Genomic DNA, 24009 nt, shown 5'->3' with positions numbered 1-24009 from the left:
GTTGGAAGAGGAGGATGGTGCAAACCCCCCCACCCCGCCTTGCCCGCGCCGCTAAACGAGCTCGTTAGATGCGCGGCCGCGGGGCGCGAGCCGAAAGGCGCCCCGGCGGCACGAATTATTCCTCGCCGTCCCCGCCGGCCTTCCGCGGCGCGGGCGGCCGGGGGCGGGGGGGTCCCGCCGGGAAGCGCCCGGCGGCGGAGGGCGACCCGGCCGACGTGCCATTAACATGCAGCGGGGAATCAGGCGGCGGCGGCGGCGGGCGGGGGGGACGTCGCCTCCGCCGCGGCCCCGCTCGCCGGCGCGGGCCCGCGGCGGCCCGAGCGGCATGCAAATGACTGCGTGTCGGGAATGCTAAAACGCGGGCATATGCGATTAAAATGTAATTACGCTCTTGCAAGTCCGGGAAGGTTAATAAGCTGGTTTTTATTTATTTTATTATTATTTTTTTTTCCCCCATGGGTTGCGGCCGCGCCGCGGCATCGCTTAGCRGCATCAGGCGGGAGCCCGGCGCGGCACAGGGGCGAGAGCGGCCGCTCGGCCGGCTGCAACGGGGCGAAAGGGAAAAAAGAAAAACACCCCGGGGCGAAGCTGCAGCACGGGATTTCCCGAGGATCGACCCCGGCCGGCCGCGGGAAACCTTGCGATCGCTTCCCCGCTGCGGTTGGTGCCTCCGCGCGCGGGTTTGGTTTTTATTTATTTAATTGTTTTTTTTCCTTGCCCTTTCCCCGGGTGTTGGGGTGCTCCGCAGCTCGACTCAGCCTTTAACGCTGCGGAAGAGGCAAAAAGAAACCTTTTTTTTTTTCTTTTTAAAGGAAACCCCAACATTTTGCTCCAGCACAGGAGTTGTTTTAGTTATCCGGCAGGGTCGCGGCGCCGAGCGACACCTCGCTCCCCTCGCCGGGAATCGATGCTCCCGCAATCGGCCTCTCTCGGCCGCGTTTAAGCGGAGGCGGCCGCTTCGGGCAGTCACCACGACCCGCTGGTCGGCAGCGGGTTGTCCTCGCCCGGTGGAAAGGTGATGGGGAGGTGGTGGTGGTGGTGGTGGTGGTGGTGGTGGGGGAACGGTGGCGCTGCCGGTGTCGGGCTCCAAGGGAGACCAGCGGAGCTGGGCGAGTGGACGGGGGGAGGCAGCAACCAAGGGCTTTACCTCTCCAACCTGCCCGGTTTTGGCTCTGCCCAGACCCACCTTTGCTCACCTGGAAGACGCTCCTCTGCTTCCTCCACGTGACAGATGCTGGCGCTGATGCTCATTGCGAGGGATGTGCAGCCCGCTAGCACCGGGGACGGACTCGGCGCTGGAAAATCAGTCTTGGGGCACCTGCCCGTTCTGCAGGGACCTTGAGGGCGATGCTCGCTCGCTCCTCGGAGTGCTGCCCGGCTCCGGAGCAGGGCGGAAGATGCCAGGGGAAGTCCTGGCAGCGCAAGACGCAGATGGCCAGAGCCTGTCGGCAGGAATGGCACGTTCCCGCGCTGAGCGGGAAGGAGCCCAGGCTCACGTGCAGCCTGAGCCATCAGCCGCAGGAATTGCTCTTAGCTGGGCGCAAAGGCTCCTGCACGGGTGGAGTCCGAGCGCGCAGAGGGGCCTTCATGCCMCCTGCCCGCCCGTGTCGGCCCGAGGGGCCACCCGAGTCCCAACCGTCTCTCAAAGGGGAGAGACCAGCAGRGAAGAGGGAGGAGTCAGAGGGTGGATGAAGGCTCTGCGCACCCCGCCGCGCCACGGAGGCCAGCCCTCCTTGGAGCGGGGTGGCCCAGATGTCCTCCTGACATCCTTGCTGCCTCAAGCACTCCGTCAAGCCGCGCGCCCGCTCCCTCGTTCCCCTCCACGTCGGGAACCTGCACTGATAACGCCCCTTCGAGCCGGGAGAGCTGAATCCCAGCCTGTATCCCGCCACAGTCAGGGTTTCATGAAACACTTTGGGGCAGAAAAGATGCCGGCTGAGCTGTAGCTTTGGCTTTAGGCRGAGGCGCCCCGGTTTTGCTAACGCCAGCGATCGAGCCTGCGCCTTCCAGCTGTGCACAGGGGCAGCTTCTTGGGGCGCGAGCGGTCCCCGGAGAAGACCCGGGGTGGCGGCGGTGTGAGTGCTGACGCACTCCTGCATGGGTCAGTACAAACATGCCACCACCGCAGRCTTAACAGGGCTTCGGCTGCTGCCRAACTGTGGGCTCGTTAGGGCTCGCCTTGATGAGCTTGCCAGAGACTTCTAACACGTTGGACATCACACGTTACTCAGCAAGTAGGTGCCTCATAAATAGCTCAAAAAAAAAAAATTTATTATATGCAAGGCGAGTTGATTCAGCTTGAGGGCTGATACCCCAGAGAAACTGGCACAGGCCATCAGCCAGCGATGTCCGCTTTGCAGCGCAAAATTGCCAATTAAGTGCCAACAGCAGGGAGGGGACATGTAGATGGCAAACSACTGCTGCCACCTTACCCTCAGCACATCCAGGACGTGCCAGACACAGAACACACCCAAGCCCTTTCATTTCTGGCTTCCTCTGAACAGCTCTCTGCAAACCAGATCTCCTCAGCTTTAAATACCGGAATCTCAGTCCTGAAAACCTGATAGTGACAGCACACGGGGTTGCTGCAATGACCCCTCTAAAACCTACAGGTCTGCACATAATCATCTCTTGTGTTGCYTTGGCTTTTTCCAGCCCATTTATTCGGTACCCTGCAAAGAGATTCACGACACGAAATCATTAAGACACACAGTGAGACCAATTACGAGTCAGAAAACGAACCTGACTTTAACCATAATTTTATTAAGGCTTAAATGTCTATCAGCCAGACGGGAGCTGGTCCAGTCACACGACATAAACTGAGAGTGACATGTTGTGTAATGCAATGGCTTTTCTACAGAGTTGGTATGAGCAGAATGAGATCGCTGCCAGGAACTCGGCCCATTGACCACGGCTTTTCTTCAGGACTTAACGGGACTCCGGCACGATGACGGATGTGCTCCTGCAGCCCAGCGAGGAGGGCAGAGGGGTGGCCAAGGGGAGAAGTCAGGTAGCTTGCGTGTTGTCAATCGCAGGGACTTCGCCCGGTCCGTGACCGAATGGCTGCTCATCAAATATTGAAACGGTTTGAACTCACAGGGAAGCTAAACTCACAGTCCAAAAAGGCACCTATGCTAACCACTGAGCCACTGGGAGTGYGGTAAGAGGGCAGGTGTGACGGGTGGAAATCATTCCGTATAAATACATATTCCTTGTTAAAGAAGCTATGGCTTTTATTATCCTCAGACCGCTTTGCTCAGGCGTGATGCTCTAACCCCCCTCCCCCCCACTACTCGGTAAGCACAAGAAGACCAAGTCCTCTCCTCAGTCACGGGTGCTCATCTGGCAAGCTCTCGGAAGGCCTTCATCCTCGTATAATCAGTACGGRCAAATGGAATAGCAGCGGCTCCCGGTCTCGTCCTCCCGGCAGGCTCTGGTAGCCGAGGCCTTAGAAGTGAACCCTCCTCACGTCGTGGGTGGCGACCGACCTTTTACAGCTCTCGCACAGTATCGATAAGGACTTCTGCCTCTCGGCTAAGCACGGGCGACACATGAGGTGGCCACAGGGAAGCTGGTAGACTGGCTCCGTTTTGAAGTAAGAGGAGAAGGTTTTGGAGCAGGAAGCGCATCCCTGGGTCTGGCTGCTCCTCCCGTGCTCTGCAAAGTCGACAGSAGAAACAGCTCAGTCGGCGGGCCAACGCGGCGACGCTGCGCCGTCCCAGACCGAGCGGGACTCACGTGCTCAACCCCGCTCACGAGCCGAGAACCCCCCCTCAGCAGACGCACGGCAGAGCCGCTGGCGCTCGCATCTCAGAACCGCAGCCCGCTTCCTCCGTCGCTCTAACGGAGGAGGGAGTGCTCCGGCCTCCACGGTTTTGTGCTCAGGAGGGGCTGCGGCTAAATGGCATTTGCACCGTCAGGTTTTTTAATTGAGGACAGATAATAAGAAAGGGCTTTTCACTCTTGCCAAGGCCAAATCAGCCTCCTTTTCCTTTTTCAACATTTGAATTAATCACTGAYKCCTGCCTGCAAAGCTTTAAGCATTGCTTTGTATTCCTGTCACATAGTACCTATAAAGGGCTACTCAGACAACTCTTAAACAGCAGCAATTTTAAACCAGACAGTAAAAGCTTAATAGCTTAACGTCACCGTGGAAGAGCAAAAGCTACTCAGAGACACAGTCACTGGGAGCTGCACACCCACAGCCCTTTCTCAGGGTCACCTGGTGTCTCTGAACCCACCCTGGCACTCCCAAATACAGCTCTCTGCTACGAACAGGCAGAGCCTTACTCGGGGAAGAGCAAGCAGGCAGCCTGCGGAGGGATGTAGAAAGGTTTGGTGCTTCTGACACAGCTTCTGTGCTTCCCGAGGAAGTTGTTCATGGTGTGTACTCAGCCGGCGCAGCTKATAAGCTTGTCTAGATAACAGGTGTAATGAAAACTGCAAGGACTCAACAGTCTGGCTGGTGAATGCAAAGCTGATGGGATTCTGGGCACACAGTTGGCCCATCAGCCTGTGACGTTGTTATCATTACCTGTTACTCTTTGGGTTCAGTGTGCTTTGTGGTATCTGCTAGACTTACTCCTCTCTGGCTGCACCTCCATGCCGCTCAGGTGCGGGTTCAAGCCTGCTCTCCATGCCGGACTTRCTCCCTGTCCAAGCGACAGCTCCCCAGCCTGCACCCAGCGCAGATCAGCCTGAGTACAGCCAAAGCCTCGACACGGGGTGAACCCTCGTGGAGGCAGTCTGGACTAATCAGGTGCAGGCTAGGCTGAGCACCGTGCCTCACGAGGAGAACAAGCCATTAAACCGCCAAGTTAAAATAGCAGTAGGTTGGCACTGATAAGTAAGACTCACCGAGAGACACCTTGGGGATATTTTGGTCCAAAGAGACATGGAAAGACGCTGAGCAGTTGCACAACCCTCCCTTCTAATGCAGTCATGACTTACCGTTCTCCTCCCTTGCTCCCAAACGTGGAGCAGAGGGGCTTGCTGCTTACCGAGGACGGTGCCTGCGTTCCACGAACTACTGCAGCCTCCCTCGCTGTGCGCCTGCTGCTGACCCCTCATCAACTTTGCCGTAAACGACGGCATCGAGCTGAGCGCCGAGTTCAAGGCCGTGTCCAAACTTTCTGACAGTCTTTGTTCATGAGAGACCAGATCTGCAAAGAGAAGCACAAGCTCAAGCAGCAGGCATCAGGAACGAGCAAGCTGTCGGCATGCCAACAGAAATACTGCCTTGTCTCTGGATCATTTCAAAAGGGACAACACTAAGGATTTTAGAAGCTCTGTCACTGATTTTCTCAGATCTCTTTCCCCACTGAAGTGCCGGGATGGGGATGTAGTGCTTCATGTCTTTGGGGGAAAAACCTTTGGATCCTAAAGATGAAAAGCCCTTTGAGTCCTGCCAGACATCAATGTCATTAGGAACTTCTCAAAGAAGGGAGTCAAATGCCCCAGTGCCATCAAACAGCGGGTGCTCAGGTCTGTTGGTGTTTGCAGGTTTGGGGCTCTCCCTGGGGCCCCAGCACCGAGCTCTCAGGTTTGCTTTGTGCAGCTACCTGGGAACATTTAACCCACATGTAAAACCTGCAGTACTAAGTATTTTTTCTATTTCAGTAACCTAAACCCGAGCCAAGGGATAAAGCCAAAGATACAMGAGCAGGAGCTTTTCCTGAAGGATACAACAGCATTTTCTCCTGCACAACACCGAACGCCTGGCTTTGATTAAGTCTATGCATTAAGAAAATGGTGTCTGCACCACTAATTCTGTTAAATAAATCTCCCAGAGGAAGACTTTGGAATTATAGCTGCACATTTACTACAGCAATCAAGGCTGATGCAATACTGAAGATATGGAAACAAGCTCTCTGGGCCATGCACTGTGCTTTATTTACTATGGGCACAGCTCTCCTGAGAGCTCCAGGACCACACAGGTCAAAGCCCCGTGGCCCCCCTACTACGCGCCTCTGTAATAAAAATAACAAGCGACTCTTCCTAAATACAGAACAAGCTCCAGATGAGAGATCAGAGCAGAAACGTGCAGTCCGACTCCCTCCTACTATTCCTGGTACTGCCRAAACACCAGCTATTTTAAAGTAAGTCTTTAAAGAATTTGTTTTAAATCAAAGCTTCTCYCTCCAAACACTATCGTTTAGCACTTTGGGGAGGAGGAAGAAGGGAGCGCTAGGCACTAGCAGGCACTAACAGCAGTCAGAAGCTGTGGACCACCTTTTGATATGTTTCAGATGACTATTTAGAGAATACACRTAAGAAAACTCAACTTACCTGCCTAAAGAGACAGCCCTTCTGTGTCCAGAAGACATGTGTGCACCGTGTATTTATACCGTCCTACACAGACCACACTGCTTGCAACGCATGGCCTCCGAGACACTGCAGCTCTCTTCGGTCTCATCTAAATACTAGACTGCTAAAGATGTCTCTCTCCTTCCTCCCAAATAGATTGCTAAAGATGTCTCTCCCTCCACCCAGCTGATGTTTACCTTCCTCCTCGCCACGGCATTGTTACCTAAAGCAGTAACTCAGTTTAAGATGACAGAGACTTTGCTGTATGAAATGCAATTATATCCACGTACGAGTTGCAAAGGCAGCAACTCCGATACATTTCAGGTATTCCTGTACCAACAAGGCAGAAAGCAAGCACAGCAAAATAGACGTAGATTCTAGCAAAAGAACTAGCGTGGAGTCCAGATGAGCAATTACCCACGAGCCAAGCTTTCCACCATGGGCTAGAAGCTGAAGGTACTAATCATTTGAGAATAAGCCACAAGAGGGAACAGATTTTCGGAGAGAGGTGTGAATTGCCTTGGTACTTAAAACTATAAATCAATCACCCTTGCTTTCTAAAGACTGCCACTTCCTAAGAAGCCCCCAGCCCTTAAATCTTGATGTGCTGGAGCAGCTAAACCTACAGAGAGTGTCCTACACTCCTGCAACAGCCTTCAGCAATCAGTGGATGTCCAGGCTAATAAATTACCCCCGATTAAAAAAAACAACCCCAAACCACCAATGAAACCACATTAGGAAAAAAAAGGTTGTCTCCACATGCCAGTGACTTGAGAGCAACAAGCAGAAAGGAAATATAAATGAAAAGAGAAACAGGGACACCCGAGGGAGACGAAGAGAGGTGTGAAACAGTTGAAACACTGCACAGACCAACAAGGTGAGAACAACGAGCCTAGAGATGAGAAAAATAACAGCACGGAATGGAAGTAGATACCACCCGTGGAAAGCAGGTTGTGCTGAGGAGAGGGGACATAAGTAAGACAAAAAACTGATTTCCATGATGTCTATCAACAGCAAAATACAATAGCTTTAAAGCTTTTCAGAGGTGGCATGGGAATCTGGGTTGGAGTCTCCTCACTTGAACACCTGGTCACAGGCCGTCAAGACAGTTAAGAAAGAGATGTGAATTAGGGAGCCAAGATACCTGTTGAACAGTCCATTTGGATCAAGTGTGAGTCACTGTCAGTTTTCATTTTTTTAGCACTGTTCTCTGAGGTAGACGTGACAAGTAAGTTTGTAGAAGAAAAATACGGTGGCTGCACAGAGCTTTGATCCATACAGTCCATTTTTCTTTTCAGAGAAGACATTGTTATGGAAGAAGGTGTGAGCATTTCTGAGGCATGAGCCCTCCCGAGGAGGTTGGTGCCAGGGATGCTGTGCTGTAAGAGGAAGTGGTCTATCCTGGCCTTGAGGGTAGGGTGAGGTAGGGGCTGCGAGTGCTGGCTGAAGGCCACCCCAGTGAAAGGATCGCTGGGTACCCTGCCCCASGAGGCCTCGCTCCGGTTGCATTTTTCCAAGGTGCTCTGGTCGATCACCTTCCCCGAAGGCAGGAGCATGGGGAAGGTCATGATCTCCAGAGTGATGGGATCCAGGAATTCTTCGGGGATATCTTGGACGACGTCCACCAGCTTGCGGAGGGTCTGCTGCTCGCTGTCATTGGTGCTAAAGGGCACGCAGTCGCTCTCCATTGGTGTCCAGAGCTCTGGCTTGAGGCTGCCGACGTCCTGGGCGAAGCACTGGGAGGCCACCTGAAACACACCCTCAATCACTTCCTGCGGGCACGACTTCGCAGGCTGCCCCCACACCTCCAGCCTCTTGATGCAAGGTAGGCCGCCACCGGCCACGTGGGTGATGCAGATTTTTAAGTGTGACACGTTGCTTAGCGAGGCAGGCCCTTTGTTCCAGAGGTCTTGAGATGCAGAACCAGGATAGGAGAGGACATTTTCCATCTGATGGAAGGGAGGCCTCGGCTTGAAGCCTCTGTGGCCAAACGTCACTTTGCTTTGATTTTTTAGGACAGCTTTGCCCACCAGCGTGAAAGCGTCTTTGTCCGACACAGGCTGACCGGCCAGACCTGAGAATTGACCCTCGGGGCTCTGCCAAGAAGTTTTGTTGCATGAGGTAGAGGTGTAAACTTCAAGCCCAGTGAAGGTTTGGTATCCCCCAGATGAGATGTCGATATTAATCCTGCAGATCTCAATGTTGAAGGGAAAAGAGATAGTGATGTGGACTGGAGGCTTGATAAAGTACTCGCTGCGGAAACCACGATTTCTCCTGGCAAGGTCTTCAGAGATGAGATTCTCAACTTCGTAACCATCAGCAGAAATCTGTGTTTCAAAAGGAAYACAGTGTTTAATTTGAATCAAGAAAATAAAAGGAAACTGGTTTTGCATTTAAATAGATTCACAAGAGGAAACAGAGCAGAAACCAAGGCTGCAGTTTTGTGTACAGCTGAGATAACATAGGAGATCTCTGCTGCTTAAGAGAGCAGATCCATTCCCACCCGCCTCCCAGCCAACGTCCCTTCCATTCTTCTCTGCCCCCTCTTTTACCTGATAGGTGGTTTGCAGAGCTGATTTAACTTGCAAAAAGAGCGGAAAAACATATGTGGTTTGTGGTTTCCATCACGTCAGTGAATTAAATCAAGGCACGAAGGGACTTGATGAGGAGCAGAGTTGGCATGAGAGGAGTAGTGGGACGGTGTGGCTGGGAGTGGAGCATGGGTGCATGGGGGAGACAGGATCTTCTCTCTTTCAGCAGTGGTGAAATGATATGTCGGTTTATCCTGTCACGTAAAAACGTACTCCAAATCATGTAGTTACAGGTTCCYGGAGAAACCTCCAGGCATCTGTTAGCCGACTGCCTTGTCCTGTGCTAGGATCAAACCTAACTATCCCTCAGAAATCTCCCTCTAACCATGCAGGGTCCCACTCTCATAGGCCAGAACATGCAGTCCCATCCTTGGTCTTCTCCTGGATAGCTTGGCTCTACCTATTTCCTTTCCTGGAAGTCCTGGGGGCCTAAAAGGCCTTCAGCATTTGCTACATGAATAGAAAACAGCAGGGAACATCTGTTCATTCCACCTGCTTTATATGGTCCACTCTACACTCTTCTGCAAGCAGTRTGATCTGCAGTGCATGTGTGAACATCAGCAAGGATGAGGGAGGATCTGCTTGGCCACGAGATGGGGCAAGGACCTGTGTTGAGGGAGATGCAGCTTAGCTTCAGCAGCAGAAGAAAAAGATCCTGTTTTACTGCGTKAGCACGTGCTCTCCCAAGTTCAGGGAAGAGGATCTACACCAATGCCAGCACAGCTGGATGAGTGGAAGCAAGGGCCTCACTCTGCTCACCCAACCTGTATCCTTTCTCCCCTGCTCCCCCCCCAATTCCAATGTGCCTGGAAGTTCCCTCCCACAACCTGGCTGCTCTAYTGCCACATCCTACAGCAGGGCCTCTCCTCCCGAGGGTCTGCACTGCCTGTCCTGAGGGGCAGGCCCGTCTGCGTGTGCCCAGCTGCTAGCGAAAGGCAGCTCCGAAAGTTCGAAGCATTTTCCAGGTAAAAATTGATACTCTCATAGGACAAAGAAAAAAGGAGAATTGCACCATTAACATCTAAGAATTCAGACTTTTGCCTATGTTCAGTCTAAGCTAGGACACGTCAGGAGGAGTCAAGTTCTGCAGCACAATCTGATCCAGCCCACCATCAGTGGCATGCAGGTCTCCCCTCAACACCCCACCCACGTGGCTGGTCACATCTGTACTGCTGTCTTTACAGCACAACTCTTAAAAATCCAAGGCTTTCTTGGGTTTTGGGGTGGGGGTTGGTGGAGACGCAATTCAAAAATGGCTTTAAATTAAGGGTGAGGTAGCAATTCTGATGATGTAGAGTGAAAACCTCAAGTACTGCTACTACTATCTTCACCGCTGTCAAGAGCTGCACATTCAAGTGGACAAATCTAAAGCTGTAACAATGCAGGGAAAAAAGAGTATCTAAAGCACACTCATACGGTACATAGGACATAGCTTTGCCTTGTTATGAGACCCTGCAAAATTAGATTATTTTCCCTCCTCATTAGAATACTTGCGGAAGGTAATACAGTGTTCTAACACTGAATATYGATTTCTTCAAAGTACTGAGCTTTCTGCTCCATTTTATCTTCACKTGACTGGCAGATCCTGAGCACACCAGACACTGGTTTTCTTAGTGCTCACACATGTCTTTCTCAAGATTGAAATATGAAAGCAGAAGGTGATGCAGGTGTTCAGATTACCAGTATCATTCACAAARCCTCCCTGCTTGGAATGACAGGAGACTGGTGAGCTTGGAAAGGCAGCCACTGTTTTAGTGACTCCAAGCAGCACCTTGCCCCCGCAAAATACAACTCTCCCATGTTACTGGGAAACAATTTTAATTGAMAGAAGTGCTCTCAGTTTTCCAGATTAAAAAGCCTACACCTTACCCAAGCTGGGACTGCACCCTCCCTGAACACCTCTGTTATCAGGGGAGATATGCAGCCTCCCATGTCAAAATCCCTCTCTGAACCAYCCATACCACACAACATGATGGGAGTTTGCTGTGAGTTGCCTCTGTTGTGTTTCCTTAGCAAAGCTTGGCACGGCCAGCTGAACTCTGTCTTCCAGACTTCACTGCTGAATTATTAWAGATGAACAGTGAACCAGCCCTCCCCAGCCCCGGTGAGTCCTGCATGTCATTTCCACTTAACCCCTCCATCCCTCCAGCTCCCAAAACACCACACGTTATTATTTTACCTTGTTGCAATGAATTCTTGGCTTGAACTGTGGGAGACAGACATTTATTACCATCTTTGCAGCTGGAGAGAGCTCACTTTCTGAGCATCAGATTCAGCTTGTGAAGAAAAAGCAAAATAAAAAAAAGTGAACATCAGCAAACAGTGAAAGGACCTCGTGTTTCAGAGCCGGTATGAATTACGAGCTCGGCCGTTCTGAAAACACAGCTAAAATCTGAGTCAGGGAGGTGAAGCCAGTGTAAGAGAAATAACTACGGTGAAGATATGAGATTAAGAGATACCCACACATTAACACTCATTAGCGAACCCCTGGAGAAACATCACAGAAGAAAAGGTAGAAAATGGCTATTTTAACTAAAAACATCTTTCCTATGGATAAACCAGTAATTAGGTCTGAAAGTCTGTCAAAGATGCAGGTGGTTTTGCAGATACGGCAAAGCACCAGAATATCTCAGGTGGCTGACAAAGGCAAGGAGGGGAATCAGGGCAACCTCCTCGCAGCCTCACTCCTCCTTGGACTAAGCCTTAGGACACGGGGCTAAGCACTGCGCTAGCGTGCAAGCCCTTCATCGCCAGGAGGCGGAAAGAGCTAGTGCCCATTTCTCCTTCRGCGACAACCCGCTGCGTGGCCTTGAACTGGATGTTTGCCTCTGTGCCCATTTCCCTCCCCACCACCACGCCATGTCTATCTGCCCCATCAGCAGTTGGAGGCTGGACCTGCCTGTGCGCTTGGCCAAAACCCAACATGAGGGTGCTGAGCTCAAAAAGGGCCTCTTGGGATGAGGAAAACTCAAATCAGCACTTACAATGCTGCTGCAAACAGCAATATTTCCTAAGGGCTCTGGGAGCCTCAGAGGAAAGCTAAGATTAAATACAAATATTAATAATTAGTATTCAATAGCTCCAAGGGAGCAGAGGGCATTTAATAGCTCTAAGGCAGATTATCTGTGTTCTGATTCTTGATTCTTCTGACATCTTCATTAGAAAAACTCAAACAAATGTGCTATCTTTTGCATACAAAAAATGTGACTCAAACTGGTTACATCAGATGCCTTTTAAGAATGAAATTATGTGCGCGGTTGGAGTTTTAACCTTACGTTAACGTCATCGCCTCGGGCAGACTTGCGAATCACGAACCTACTGCTTCCTTCAAGAACAAGTAGCYCTAGCTCTTTAATGATTTTCAGCTGAAGTTGTTAGTTCAGCCAAAACGAAATTGCCCTTTCAGGGGCACTTCAGTCTGGCCACTGGAACACGGATTGTAATGAAGCGAGGTCACCTGGCAAGGCTTGCTTTGCCCGCCTGCCGAGCGTGCCAGCGCMGTCCGCTCTGCACGTGATGAAGTGCAGCAGTCTGAAATGAGTTATGTGAGGTACAAATTCAACATTTAAAAAAAAAAAAAACGTAATGGAAGCAAAGCCTGTAGACAGCAGGGCTTGAAGCCTGCAAGGCCAATGTTTGACGAAATCATGCACGAACCTAAGAAGMGCTGCAGTGGGCCAGACTAACACCCCTTTAGCCCCATACTTGGTAATACAGCGATCAAGAGCAATTCCTGCTCCTGAACAGGGAACAACTGAGGAAGAGGGCAAATACGTACCCACGCTTTCTCCAGCATCACCCTCCTGGCRCTCTGAGCCTGAGGAAAGGCTTCCTGTTGGTACAGCATTGCCAGGGCAGACTTCTTCAACGAGGTTTTTGAACTCRTCTAATTTTGGCACCCACCTCTTATGTCAGTAAGACTCCCAATTTAATAACATTGGTTGCATGACAAAAATACTGCTTTTGGTTCATTCTGGACTTGTTGCCTAGTAAGTTAGTTTAGCCCTCCTAGTGCTATTATCACGAAAGACGGGAAATCACTGCTCCCTCTTCCCTTTCTTCGTACCTCTCTCGCAGTCCCCCTCACATCTTTTTTTCTGTGAAGATCCTCATCTGTTTAGTCACTCCTTGGAAGGAGGCCTTTCCACACCTCTAATCATCCTTGCTGGCCTTCTCCCTCTCTTTTCCAATAGGAGCAAACTGGACATTTGCATTCGGTAGGTCTCAGTGTGACTTACCCTGAATCAGGGTGAGCGCAGAAAGAGGCACCTTCACCTTGGCATTATCGCAGACTAGTTGTTTTAAAGGCTTCGGGTAGGCGATCGCGTATCGCCAGCTGCTGTCAGCTGAGATCCTGCYGGCGGCTGATCACAAATTCTCCTGTGGAACTTGCGATCCCTCTGCTGCAACCTGCTCTTTGTAGCGGTGTCTTGTACCAGACAAACCAGAGATGGGTATAAGCCATTCCTCAGGACAGACTCACACTCTGACTCAGTCACGAAAGAAAGCTTCTTCCTAGCCTAAGGCTGTTTCTGAGCTTACATCCTATATTTTTATCCTGTTTTACCATGTTCTTAATATCCTCTGGCAATTAGTTCTGGTTAATTAAAAAGAATTTATTCTCTTGTTAAACTTGTTGTCTTTCAATGTACATTCAAAGCTATCCAAATGTATATTGAGCTATGTATGTATATCTATCTACATGCATATATTTTAGAATCCTTTCCTACCTGCTTTTAACACTGATAATCTTAAATAACTCAGGCCAATTTTGGGGGGGTAAACATTTCAGTAAGGAAATACATTCCTYTGCAGGTTCAAATCACTGGTGGCCCTTCTTCTCAAAAGCTCAGCTACACTCCTGCTTCACAGCAAAGATCTTTGGCACTGAACTGCCTTTAGCCATTGACTTTTTTTTTTCCACCCTTGGCATGAAAATCCAATTCAGACTAAGGATCAGTTTAAAGAGGAACAAGTGAGGATTCCAAGATTACAAAGCACCATCAGAATGTCACATAAGAGTTCATCTTTCCTGGGTGTATGCCTTCCCTATGGTGAATGATCTTTTCATCAAGGCAGTGCTTTCTGTAACCAGTCATTAAGTGCCTCTTCCTGGYGTCCTGCATAAAACCAGGGAGCTCCAGCAATACAGAAGATGCATAGTGGTCACTGAACTAAGATGCTTCATAATACTGACTATCTGAGGGAAAGGGGGAAAAAAACCCATTCCAGTTATTTTGTATCAAGCAGCTAAAATGAGCTAACACACTGACCCTGGCTTGGGACAGCAACAAGGTTATAGCCACTTGCCTTTCCCATGTTCCACCTCAGTCTGCCTCAAAATGTCACACTGCAAAATAGTCAGAAGRGTTTGGCTGTCTTTGCAGTTGAAATGGGATTGTCACTCACTGCTCCATAGAATCACAGAATCAGTAAGGTTGGAAGGGAMCTCTGGAGATCATCCAGTCCAAATTAAGTAATTCTTGTATCTTTGGTCAGACGCACTTCCCTGAGATGTGCCTCAGGAATAACCCTCACCTCAGAGAAAAATGYCGTCTGAAGGCTCAGGAAGCAGCCAGCGATTCTGTCTTCAGAACATGATGCAGAAATAAGACACCAGGCCACATCCTGAGCAAGAAAATAACACAATGAGCAACGTGGCAGRAGGTGAAGCCTCCAGAGCAGATGTTCCACACAGCTAGAATGCAACAGGAACCATCACCCAGGCAGAGGAATTGCCAYGAGTTGGATTTGTAGGCCCAATTAATCTTTACTAGCAAAAGACACATCAACAGGATTAACACAGGAGGTAAATCCTTGCTGCTAGACACTRCTGAGAGCTGAAAATGAAATGGATGTATCAAGGTCAGAGTATCTCAACCCTCAGCCCCAGCTCTCTTCTCACCTTCTGCCTCCYAATAGAGAAACTTTCATTGCTCACCCATTTGCCCCCAAATCACAGTCCTGAGAACAGTAAGGAAATAGGTATGTGTGTTYCCGATACCCAGATTGGCATCATGGCTAAAAAAATACCCCAATTCTTTCTTAAATATCACTACAGCACTGACAATATTCTGTTCTCAAACACCGAGTCACCAAATCCATCCACTTTCATTCAGAGGGAAGAAAAAAGTAATCACAAAGAAAAATAAATACGACAATAGGTTTTATTTATAATGGAAGCATTAGAGGACCTATGTAATAAGGGACAGCACGAGGCATACGACTGTGAGCAAAGCAGAACAAAACTGGCTAACACACCAGGGCAGCCTCAGCCAAAGCCCCTGCCAAAAACTGAACTAATATTCAGAGACCAGCAATCAGAAACAGAGATGCTTTTGGGCGGTTCTGTCAGCCTCCGGCTGAGCAAGCACTACCCCGGATTGTACTACCCAGCTCCCCTAAGCAGCGCCGGGTTGAACACTTTGTAATGGAGGTAGCTCAGTTTCTCCAAACGCGTACGTTTGAGCAGAGGAAACCATTCCCAGAAAGGAAGCTCGACCACCACATACCCCAGCTGCCGGAGCTGCCTTCTTTTCAAACTGTGCAGCCCCAAGAGCCGCTTGGAGCAGTAGCAATAGTGGTTTCGGTTGGACACCTGAATAGCTAGTTTCACCTCTCCAGGCTGCTGATTCAGCACAGGGGAAAGAGGGGTTTCAAGACACCTCTGTGATTTAGGCCAAACTTTCAACCTGGCACCTGTGACAGAAGCTCCATCTGAAAATGCAGTGCGCCCCCCTGYACTGGGAGCCTGTGCTTCTTCTGCCCTCTCCTGACCATGAGCCTTGGCTTCATTTTCCACTTCCATGGCAGACTGGCTATTAGATCTCCCTTTTATAAGCTGAGTCAGTAAGTCATCTGTCAGATTAACACCAATGTCTTTTAGTTTTTTATCTGTAGTAGCACCTTTGAAGTTGAATGGGATGGGATGCCCATCCATGGCCAAATGAATCTCCAGATCACTTGATCTGGTGTGAGGCAAAAGCATGTGGCTTTTCACATACTCAGGGCCACCTAACATGCTCTCAAGAAGSGATACAGCTTCCACAATTTCAGGTCTGACATAGATTTCCTCCTCGGCAAAATTCAAAACCATCTCAGTAATCTCTTCATAAAGCTGGGGTGAAAGGCGGCTGCCTTTGTAACCTGGGCACTCAATTTCAACACTCCTGCCGAGGGTGAACAGGTCCTTTCTGAGCTCATATTTACTCTCTCTTGTTTTCTGGACAAACTCATTACTCAAAGCATAGTCTATCAGCTCAGCTGGGAAGCGCTGGACAAATGCCAGGCCAAGCAAACCAGTAAGAAGGTGCTCTGGAAACTTCTCAAATTCATGGAGTTTTCTATGCATTTGCTCTATCAGACTGGAGTAAAACTGTTCCTCATTTGGAGGCTCATAGTCCAGGCATCCAAATGACCACAGGAACTTGGCAGCATCTTTGCTTCGGCAATAAGTTACCTTGGAAGGCAATGACATAGCTACAGCAGCCAAAATATCTTCATCATAGTAGTGTAGGGATGAACAGGAAAGAGCGATGTGCATGATGCCCTGGATGTTTATCATAGGAATCCGAGGGGGAATAACCTTCCCAAGTTGCTTCAGGAGCGGTAAGTGATCTATGCGACTGTAGCGGAGCATTTTAAGTACGTTCACTAAAGCGTAAGTGCTCATGTTTTCCATCTGGAGGGAGACCTTGTCTCCAATTTTTCTCATGACACGGTCAGAGATACCACTGATTGACTTGAAGAGCCCTAAGCAAACAGCACCCACCTCCTCCGAGGTGAAGGAATCCAAGAACTTCAAAATCAAGCTCTCCAGCTTCTGCATTAAGTCTGTGGGCGACTTCCGCCCTTCACCTATGATATAAACCAGTTGAACAAATTGGGGCAAGGTGAGGTCCTTCCAATGCATATTGGCATAGCTGAACAAAATGCTCAAGTAGGAAGGCACGCTACGCTCCAGGCAGCGCCAGCAATCAGCCACCAGCAGCAGCTGGTCCAGGTTCATGTCCCACACTCGCCGGCAGAATTCTTTCTCGTAYGCATTCAGCATTGGGTGGGTGGGTGGAATAACTAAACGAACAAAAGCCTTTAAAATATCAATGAGTTCTGACGTACTGAACAACYGGATGCTTTCAACAGCACAGCTACATAGCCTATTAAACCTGGGGTCAGATCTCAACACCGCGTGTCGTTCCACCGGCAAACAACTCAGCTTCCGAAAAAAATCTGTGATGGTTTCTGGGCTCTGGCTGTCCTTGCATAGAGTTATACTGCGTAAAATCGAATCACCTTCTTCTAAAGAAAGRGCCTCTATCAGTTCAAACTTATTGTAACTGAGAGATTGGTACTCAGGCCTCCCCTTCTGGAACATGCGAGGGTCCTCCTTAGAGTCATGCATCTCTGTTTTTTCCATTTCTGTCTCTTCCWTGGTCTGTGCTGCAGATGGCTGCGCTGCGACAGTCTGCTTGAGGAATGGTTTGAACTTTGGGTTTGGCAGGGCATTTTTGATAGCTGGCAAAGCCTGAGAAGAGGTGGTACTGAACGTACTCTGAACCTGCGCAGTGCCAGTGCTGGAGAAAGTGCCATCAAGAGCCTGGCCACGGTTTCTAGCTGCATGCTGCTGGGAGACAGCTCTGCTCTTGGCATAGGCAGATGGATTGTACAATACTCTATAGCCCAAAGGATTCAGCAACTGGATTGTAGCCGTAGGTTCAGTTCCAGTGTTGGCTGTTTCTGGGGTCTCTTCCTTCTTCTGCTTCCTTTCGCTTCCGTTCTCGGCCTTGCACTTAGTGGTAGTCGAAAACGCAGTCACCCTGCTGAGTCCTGGAAATCTTCGGCATATTAGCACTGTAGCCATGGATCGCAATTTACTGGGGTCAGAATTGCTTCCAGGTACTGAAAAAAGGGCAGATGAAGAATGAGTGGCTTCCATCTATCATGAAGCATTTTTAATCTACCCTTTACACTACCAAAAGTTAGACGATGTCACTGTTTTCCCTAGTGAAGGCAGATTTCCCTGTGAGGCAGTAACGCAGTCACTATCGAACATCACCTCATGCAAAAGCAGTTCAAGAAAACACCCAGGTGATCTGACAGACCTGAAGATGGGGTACATGCCTCTTATGAATTACCAGCTACTCAGCAGTTACAAGTAATTTGAGAGAGACTCTAGGAGTTAAGGAAAAATTAATTTCTTTTTCATTTTGTAAGAGACCAAAACTACTTTTCATTTGTTTTAAACATACGGAAAAAATCTTTTTTTTTAAAGGAGCTGCATCTTCAAATGCCCCTTCAAAAACCTTTTATGTATTCAAACAGAGCATTCTGCTACTTTAGTCAACATCGATCTGAAAAACCAACCACGCCCAAGGAGCTGTCGAAACGTCCGTGGCACCGCACTGCTTTTTGCACAGGAGTGTCTGGAAATGGTGTGTGGAGGCTGTGAGAAAAGTCCCCCCAAAAACAGTGCACAGAGTGAAAGCTGGTCCATAACCTGCAGGAGCAGACTAATGGAAATGAGGAAAGTGGCCCCAGAGCAGAGCTGGGGGGAACAGCATGGRAGCAGTAACATGAATCATTAGGAGATGCAACATCGTGAGCTGAGAAATTACATGAGAGGCTTTCCCACAGCTCTAGGAAAAAGAAGCCTTAAAAATGCCAGGTGCCCTTCCAGCTCCTGCCTCCATCAGCTACAGCAGAGAGGGTGAGGATGAGAAATTTGTCAGGAGTTGAGCTTTGTGCTGCCAGCCTGCACAAGCTGCCAAATAAGCCTGTTTACGATGATTCAGATGGTGATTAAAACCCACCAGGTCAGCGCTCTGTGCAACATGTCCTTCTCCCACCATGTGTGCCCAACCCCAAGGATGCCTTAGACTTTTCTAAGGCTCACTGGTGCTCTCACTACACAGAGAAGACAAGCTAGAACCACAGGACACCAAGCAACCAGGAAAGCCAAAGCCTGGGAGAGATGCTGCAACCGCAATRTGCATTAGCCTCTGTGCTCCTGGCATGAGGGAAACAAATCCTTTATGGACGCCCCTCCGAGCTCTGCTTACACACGAGGCTTCCTTGTCAGGGCTGGATCAAGACGTCCCACCAGTGCAGGCAAATTCAATTTTGCAGCAGCAAAGTGGATTCGCCTTTCAGGGAGGAGGTAGGGTAAATGCTTTGGGTATCAGAGTAGGAAAGGATGGCAGTGGGACTGGGAGATTACAAATGGGTCTGGCTGGATAGAAGTTGGATTTTYTAACTCCTTTTAAGTACAAAACTCCCCCTTCCTCTCATGCCTTATTAGCTGATCTACTCCATTACAACACCAAAGCATSAGCTCTTCCCAAGAAAGGGTAAGATGGGGAGACAGGGTAAAGGGAGGAAGGGAAGAGCCCAGATAATGGTCTTTGCTCCCTGTTTCTGCCAGATGTGCAGTGCTGGCTGCTGGGAGAGCCGATCCCCTGCAGCTGCCACCACAGTTTCTCGTGCACCCCAAACTTTTCCACAGCAACAAAAGCAGCAGTGGGAGTGGGCAGACAGGGAACATCTCTCTGAGCTCTGGCACAGGCAAAGCAAGCATCCTACTGCTCTCTGCAGGCTGTTCTCCTCCCAGGCAGCTTTACCTCCATCTTGCAGCTCTCCTTCTCTCTGAGGACAAGATCTCAGCACAGAGTTGAAAACGAGGGTCTAGGAAAAGCCCAGGAAATGTCTGTGAAAATGCAGCAGCGATGAGGCATACCAAGCATTGGCTCCTGGTGGAGCAGCCAGACTCTGAGGCTTCTCTCTTCATTGCTGCCCTTGTACAGCACGGCTCAACCAATTCCCTGCCTCTGGAAGAGTGGCGCTGGGGAGGGGAAGCAGAAGCCTGGAGGGTAATGTCCCTCCCTCCCACACATTTTGCTTTGCAAAGGGCTCAAGTGGAGTAAGACATCGCAACTGCCTGCCTGGAGCTGCCGCACAGGAGAGGCGAGCTGAGCAGGGAAGTGAACGCTCCGGATCTGCTCCAGCGCAAAGTCAACTGGCTTAATTTACTCCTCAGGGATCAACTGTGTTGGCTGTACGGAGGCAGCTGAGGAAACCTTACGTCCTCTGTTCCATGGGCAGAGCTCAGGGGCAGTAACCACTAGCTGTCTGGTGAGTAGAAGCAGTCAGAGCAATAACACTCTCAGAGATCTCCAGCAGGAGGAGAGACAAAAAAAAGCAGCCAGGGTGGAGAACATGGGGTTTGGGGACAAAGAGGAGAGAGGGTAAGCTGAAATAAAGATTCCAGACAGACATACAAGGAGGAGGATACAAGAAAGATGCCAAAGTATTTTTAGGATGACTAGTAAAGGACAGATAAATATTGTGAGAAATCCATTAAGAGCTAAATTTGCCTGGCACCTTACTTGCATCTCAGCTGCGCTGCCCAGAACACAGCCCCAGGCAGGCCCTTTGGCTCAGATCTGCCTCTGCTCCACACAGCCAGGGCAGAGCCCAGCAGCACTGCTGACTCTTACAGCAGAGGTGGGCTCCACCAGCCTGCATTACAAGCTGAACAGGCTGCAAGGCTGTAAGAGTTCCCTTCTGGCACGAAAAGTCTTCAAACTACAACAGCACATTCTGTTTGAGGCTGACAGACCAGCTCACGCCAAGCAGGAGAGACTCCTATTCCTTCCCTACCACCGAGCCTCCGTGAGTGGGGGAAACAAAAAGTCTTCTCAGAACCTGGACAGTAAAAACCAAGCTGAGAGCTGTGACGCTGTGGCACAACACGAACCTAGCAAAGCCATCAGCAGCAGCACGTAGGAGCTGGATTTCAAAGCCCTGTTATTTAGCATGCAAAGTGTTTGATGAATAGGTAATTTCCAGCTCTGTTGGCTATGCTATCTGGCTTGAGCAGACTGTAAATGATGCAATGACATCTTCTCGAGGCTGGAGACAAGCAACTTTGAACTGCAGACAGCTGTGAAATGCTTAAGGCTCAGACCTACACCGTGGCTGGAAGAGGGAGACCCYTTCCCCTCAGAAGTTGTCTCCTCTTCTAGCACCTTGCAGATCTTGACTTGTGGGACACTCAGAGGGTCATACATGGCCAGTTCAAGCCACCAAAATGATCTCAAATGAGAAGAAGTTTATCCTACCTAAGCTTTCTGAGAAACTTTCTTATCTGGCTCTGTTTTGCACATTCTGTATTTGTTTTTCTACTRCTGAGAGACAGACGAGCATTGGTGAGATACATGTCATTTATTTAAAGCAAGTTCTATTTGCCATTGAAAGCTGAAACTATTTATGAAATTCAGAACAATTTTCTGTTAGCAAAAGCAACCCTCTCAGTGATGCCAGGCCCACCCAAAGACAGAGAATCAAAGTCACAGAATTATGCACTCAAGGGCCGAAAGGCGAACAACACATGCTGCTAAGAATACCATCTGTGGAGCTTAGCATTAAGCTCTGTGACACATTTGGGAAGATAGTCATGAAAATATGTCTCTCCTATATTGTTCCAAATCTGACAAAATAGCTGTAGAGAAGACCATGCAACACAGTGAGAGAGAGAGGTAGGCACAGGTCAAGGCACCTCAGGCATCTAGAAAGAAAGAGGCTGGGTCCAAATGGCCTTTTGCCCATCACTTCCTCCCACCTTAAAACCCCCAGTTGAAATCTTCCCGATGTTTTAAGTTCCTACAGCGTTCCCTTCATGTAGGTTCATCACAAGCCTACACCCCTGTTCATTTTTTCCTTTTTTCCTGTCACCCTGAGTGATCAGCCTTTCCCTTAGCACTGTGCTTCTCTGCATGTCCAAACACAACCAAACTCCTCCTTATCTCTGTACAAATCTYGCCAGAAAATTCACTTCTAAGTGACTTGCATCTAAAAAGCAAGTCAGAAAGCAAGTTTTGGACCTGGGCCCTGCAGGCTGTGAATGCACTTTGTGGAGGCCCTTTGGGATGGAAACATCTTTGTGCATGTGTCACACTTAAATCYGAGTTCTTGGCCAACACTGCATCTGCACAGCCGAACAAAAGCTGACCAACTCTCCTGGAGGGATGCCACCTGCCTCTGACTGTCACTCTGAAAGGCAACAGAAGCGCACCTGGGCCTGAAATACATTCCGCGCTTTTGGTTCTTCAAAAATACCTGTGAGCACCTTCGGTAATGCATGATTGGYGCAAGGAGAGTAGCTAGTGTTACAGGATGACACCCTCTTCAACGCGTCATCCTACCCTCTCCAAGCAAAAGRGTGCATGGCATCGCCTCAGTAAGTGCTAGGAAATTCAGAACTGAGTGGTGAAACGGTTGGTATAAAACCTCATTTCAGCTTGTTATGCTCGCTATTTATATCCAAGCCATATCTAAAGAGAAAAATAACACAAAGGCAGGCTTCCCCCCGCCCCGCCAAATCCCATATTAACAAACTAGAGCCCCAAATTGTAACTTTTTTTTTTTTTTTTAATTCCGGTTGGCATTAAACGCCGGTGGCCATGACCAGCCAAGAAACTGCCTGCAACGCACCGCTTGTCCCTGCTAAAAACGGAGCCCCCCCCCCGAGATGTACACGTACAGATATTCCCCTATAGAGAAGGCCCTATAAACAGATATAGGGGCGCAGCGCTGCCCCCCCCGCTGCTACTCCAGGGCAGGGCGGCCATGCGCCGTGGCTCACAAAACCTCCGCCCCCCCCACCTCCCCCAACCGCTCCTCGCTGAGGGGGTGGCGCCGCCCCGCCGTGGCGAGAGGGAAGGGGCCAAAGAGGGAGGGAGAGAGGGGGCTGAAGGGGAGAGGGCTCGTGTCGGCCCGCGTTCCCCGCTCGCACTCACCGGGGCCCGCTGGCCGCCGCGCCGCGCCTCGCCCTGCTGCCTGCGAGCCCCACAGCCCAACCGCCCCCGTCGCTTCTCGCCGCTTCCGGACACCTGACCGCAACGCACTTCCGGCCGTACGGGAGCCGAGCGGGGCCCGCGGGCCGGGCGGCGGGCGCGGGGGGTGGAGGGGGGCTGCAGCGGCGCCGCCGCGCCGCCAGGTGGCGCCCGCGCCACGCGCCCGCCCCCCCCATCCGGCGTCACGTGACGGGGGGTGGCGGCCGGGGGGCCCGGAAGCGTGCTGGCGTCACGTGACATGGAGCGCGCGCGCGGGGGGTGCGTCACGTGACACGGTGCCTGGGCCACAGGGCCCTGTGCGGCCATGACGGCGGCGGCCATGACGGCGGCGCCCAGCCTCCGTGGGCCGGGGGGGCCCTGCCGCTGCCGTGTGTGTGTGTGCCCGGCCCCGTGGGCGGCGGGGAGGCGTGAGGGCCGCGCCGTGGGCCTGGGGCCCCAATGGCCCCGTGTGCCTGCAGTGCCCTGCTCATCGCTGCCGAAACAACTTAATTGCCAAAGCAATAAAAACTTAAATGAGGGCCAGAGCGCGGATGTGCGTAGCTGGGCACTTGGCGCAGAGCCGGCACTACTTAACGGCTCTTACTTCCTTGGTTACCGGCATTGATCTGAATGTCATTTCAATGTGACACGGACGAAGCAGCTGGGGTGGGATTCATTTGAGTAAAACCTGCGCTTGCAGGAGTGTCTTGGCATCGTGTTAACGCCTTGAGGGAGTGAGGGAAGGAGGACGGGGCCTCGTCTCAGCCCATGGCCAGCCTCCAGAACTGCATTGCACCCGCTGCCTTTTGCTGACTGCCGAGGGAGCCCAGCTGACCAGCTTAGAGGCAGACGTTTACTGCAGATGATCGAACGCGAGCAGGAGGATTCTCTCCCATTGGCCTCCCCTCAGCGGTGTCGGCCCRTGGGGACCTAGCCTGTCCAGCCCTTGGGCTGTGCTCTGCTGCAGGTGAACTGCGTTGCTGTCTGGTCTCCATGGGCTGCTTGGACTTGGCAGCAGCTCAGTTGCCTACGAGGAGGTGCCTAGACGCTTCTGAGTGTGGTGRTGTCTTAGATAGGGAGGTGTCATGTATACGGGACCTATGGGAAGCCCGTTTCCTTCTCAGTCCATCCTGGAACCTCCTCAGCCTCTCTAAATGCTTGTAGGGGACTGAGTAAGGCACCTGCATCTGCACTGTGGCAAGACCTCAAACATAGACCTTGCAGCCATCCCTGTCCCACTTCTGCCATGGGAACCTTGGCCTTGGGCCTTCCACCCTGTTTGT

The 24009-nt window shown here is 50.7% G+C and overlaps 2 protein-coding genes across 3 annotated transcripts; both read right to left on the bottom strand.

The window, feature by feature from the left end:
• Nucleotides 1-2722: 2722 nt before the first annotated feature.
• Nucleotides 2723-11157, bottom strand: UBOX5 (U-box domain containing 5). The gene is made up of 4 exons (XM_085314657.1): nt 11077-11157; nt 7451-8633; nt 5001-5162; nt 2723-3657 (listed from the first exon to the last, which is right to left on the bottom strand). Exons 1-4 carry the CDS (start codon nt 11128-11130, stop codon nt 3449-3451), a joined length of 1608 nt encoding a protein of 535 aa, XP_085170783.1. The 5' UTR covers nt 11131-11157; the 3' UTR covers nt 2723-3448.
• A 3286-nt stretch (nt 11158-14443) lies between these two features.
• On the bottom strand, nt 14444-22765 carry FASTKD5 (FAST kinase domains 5). Of its 2 annotated transcripts, XM_085314655.1 has the most exons (3): nt 22691-22765; nt 15410-17795; nt 14444-14525 (listed from the first exon to the last, which is right to left on the bottom strand). In XM_085314655.1, exons 2-3 carry the CDS (start codon nt 17755-17757, stop codon nt 14462-14464), a joined length of 2412 nt encoding a protein of 803 aa, XP_085170781.1. In that variant the 5' UTR covers nt 17758-17795; nt 22691-22765; the 3' UTR covers nt 14444-14461. The 2 variants fall into 2 exon arrangements, with proteins under 2 accessions (XP_085170781.1, XP_085170780.1); XM_085314654.1 differs by lacking the exon at nt 14444-14525 and having other exon boundaries at nt 15047-17795.
• Nucleotides 22766-24009: the final 1244 nt, after the last annotated feature.

This window comes from Rhea americana, unplaced genomic scaffold, assembly GCF_003343005.1.
Source record: "Rhea americana isolate MKP2758 unplaced genomic scaffold, rheAme1 scaffold_41, whole genome shotgun sequence".
NCBI lineage: Eukaryota > Metazoa > Chordata > Aves > Rheiformes > Rheidae > Rhea > Rhea americana.
Note: the sequence above shows the minus strand (reverse complement) of the source record. Positions and strands in the feature narration are given on the sequence as shown.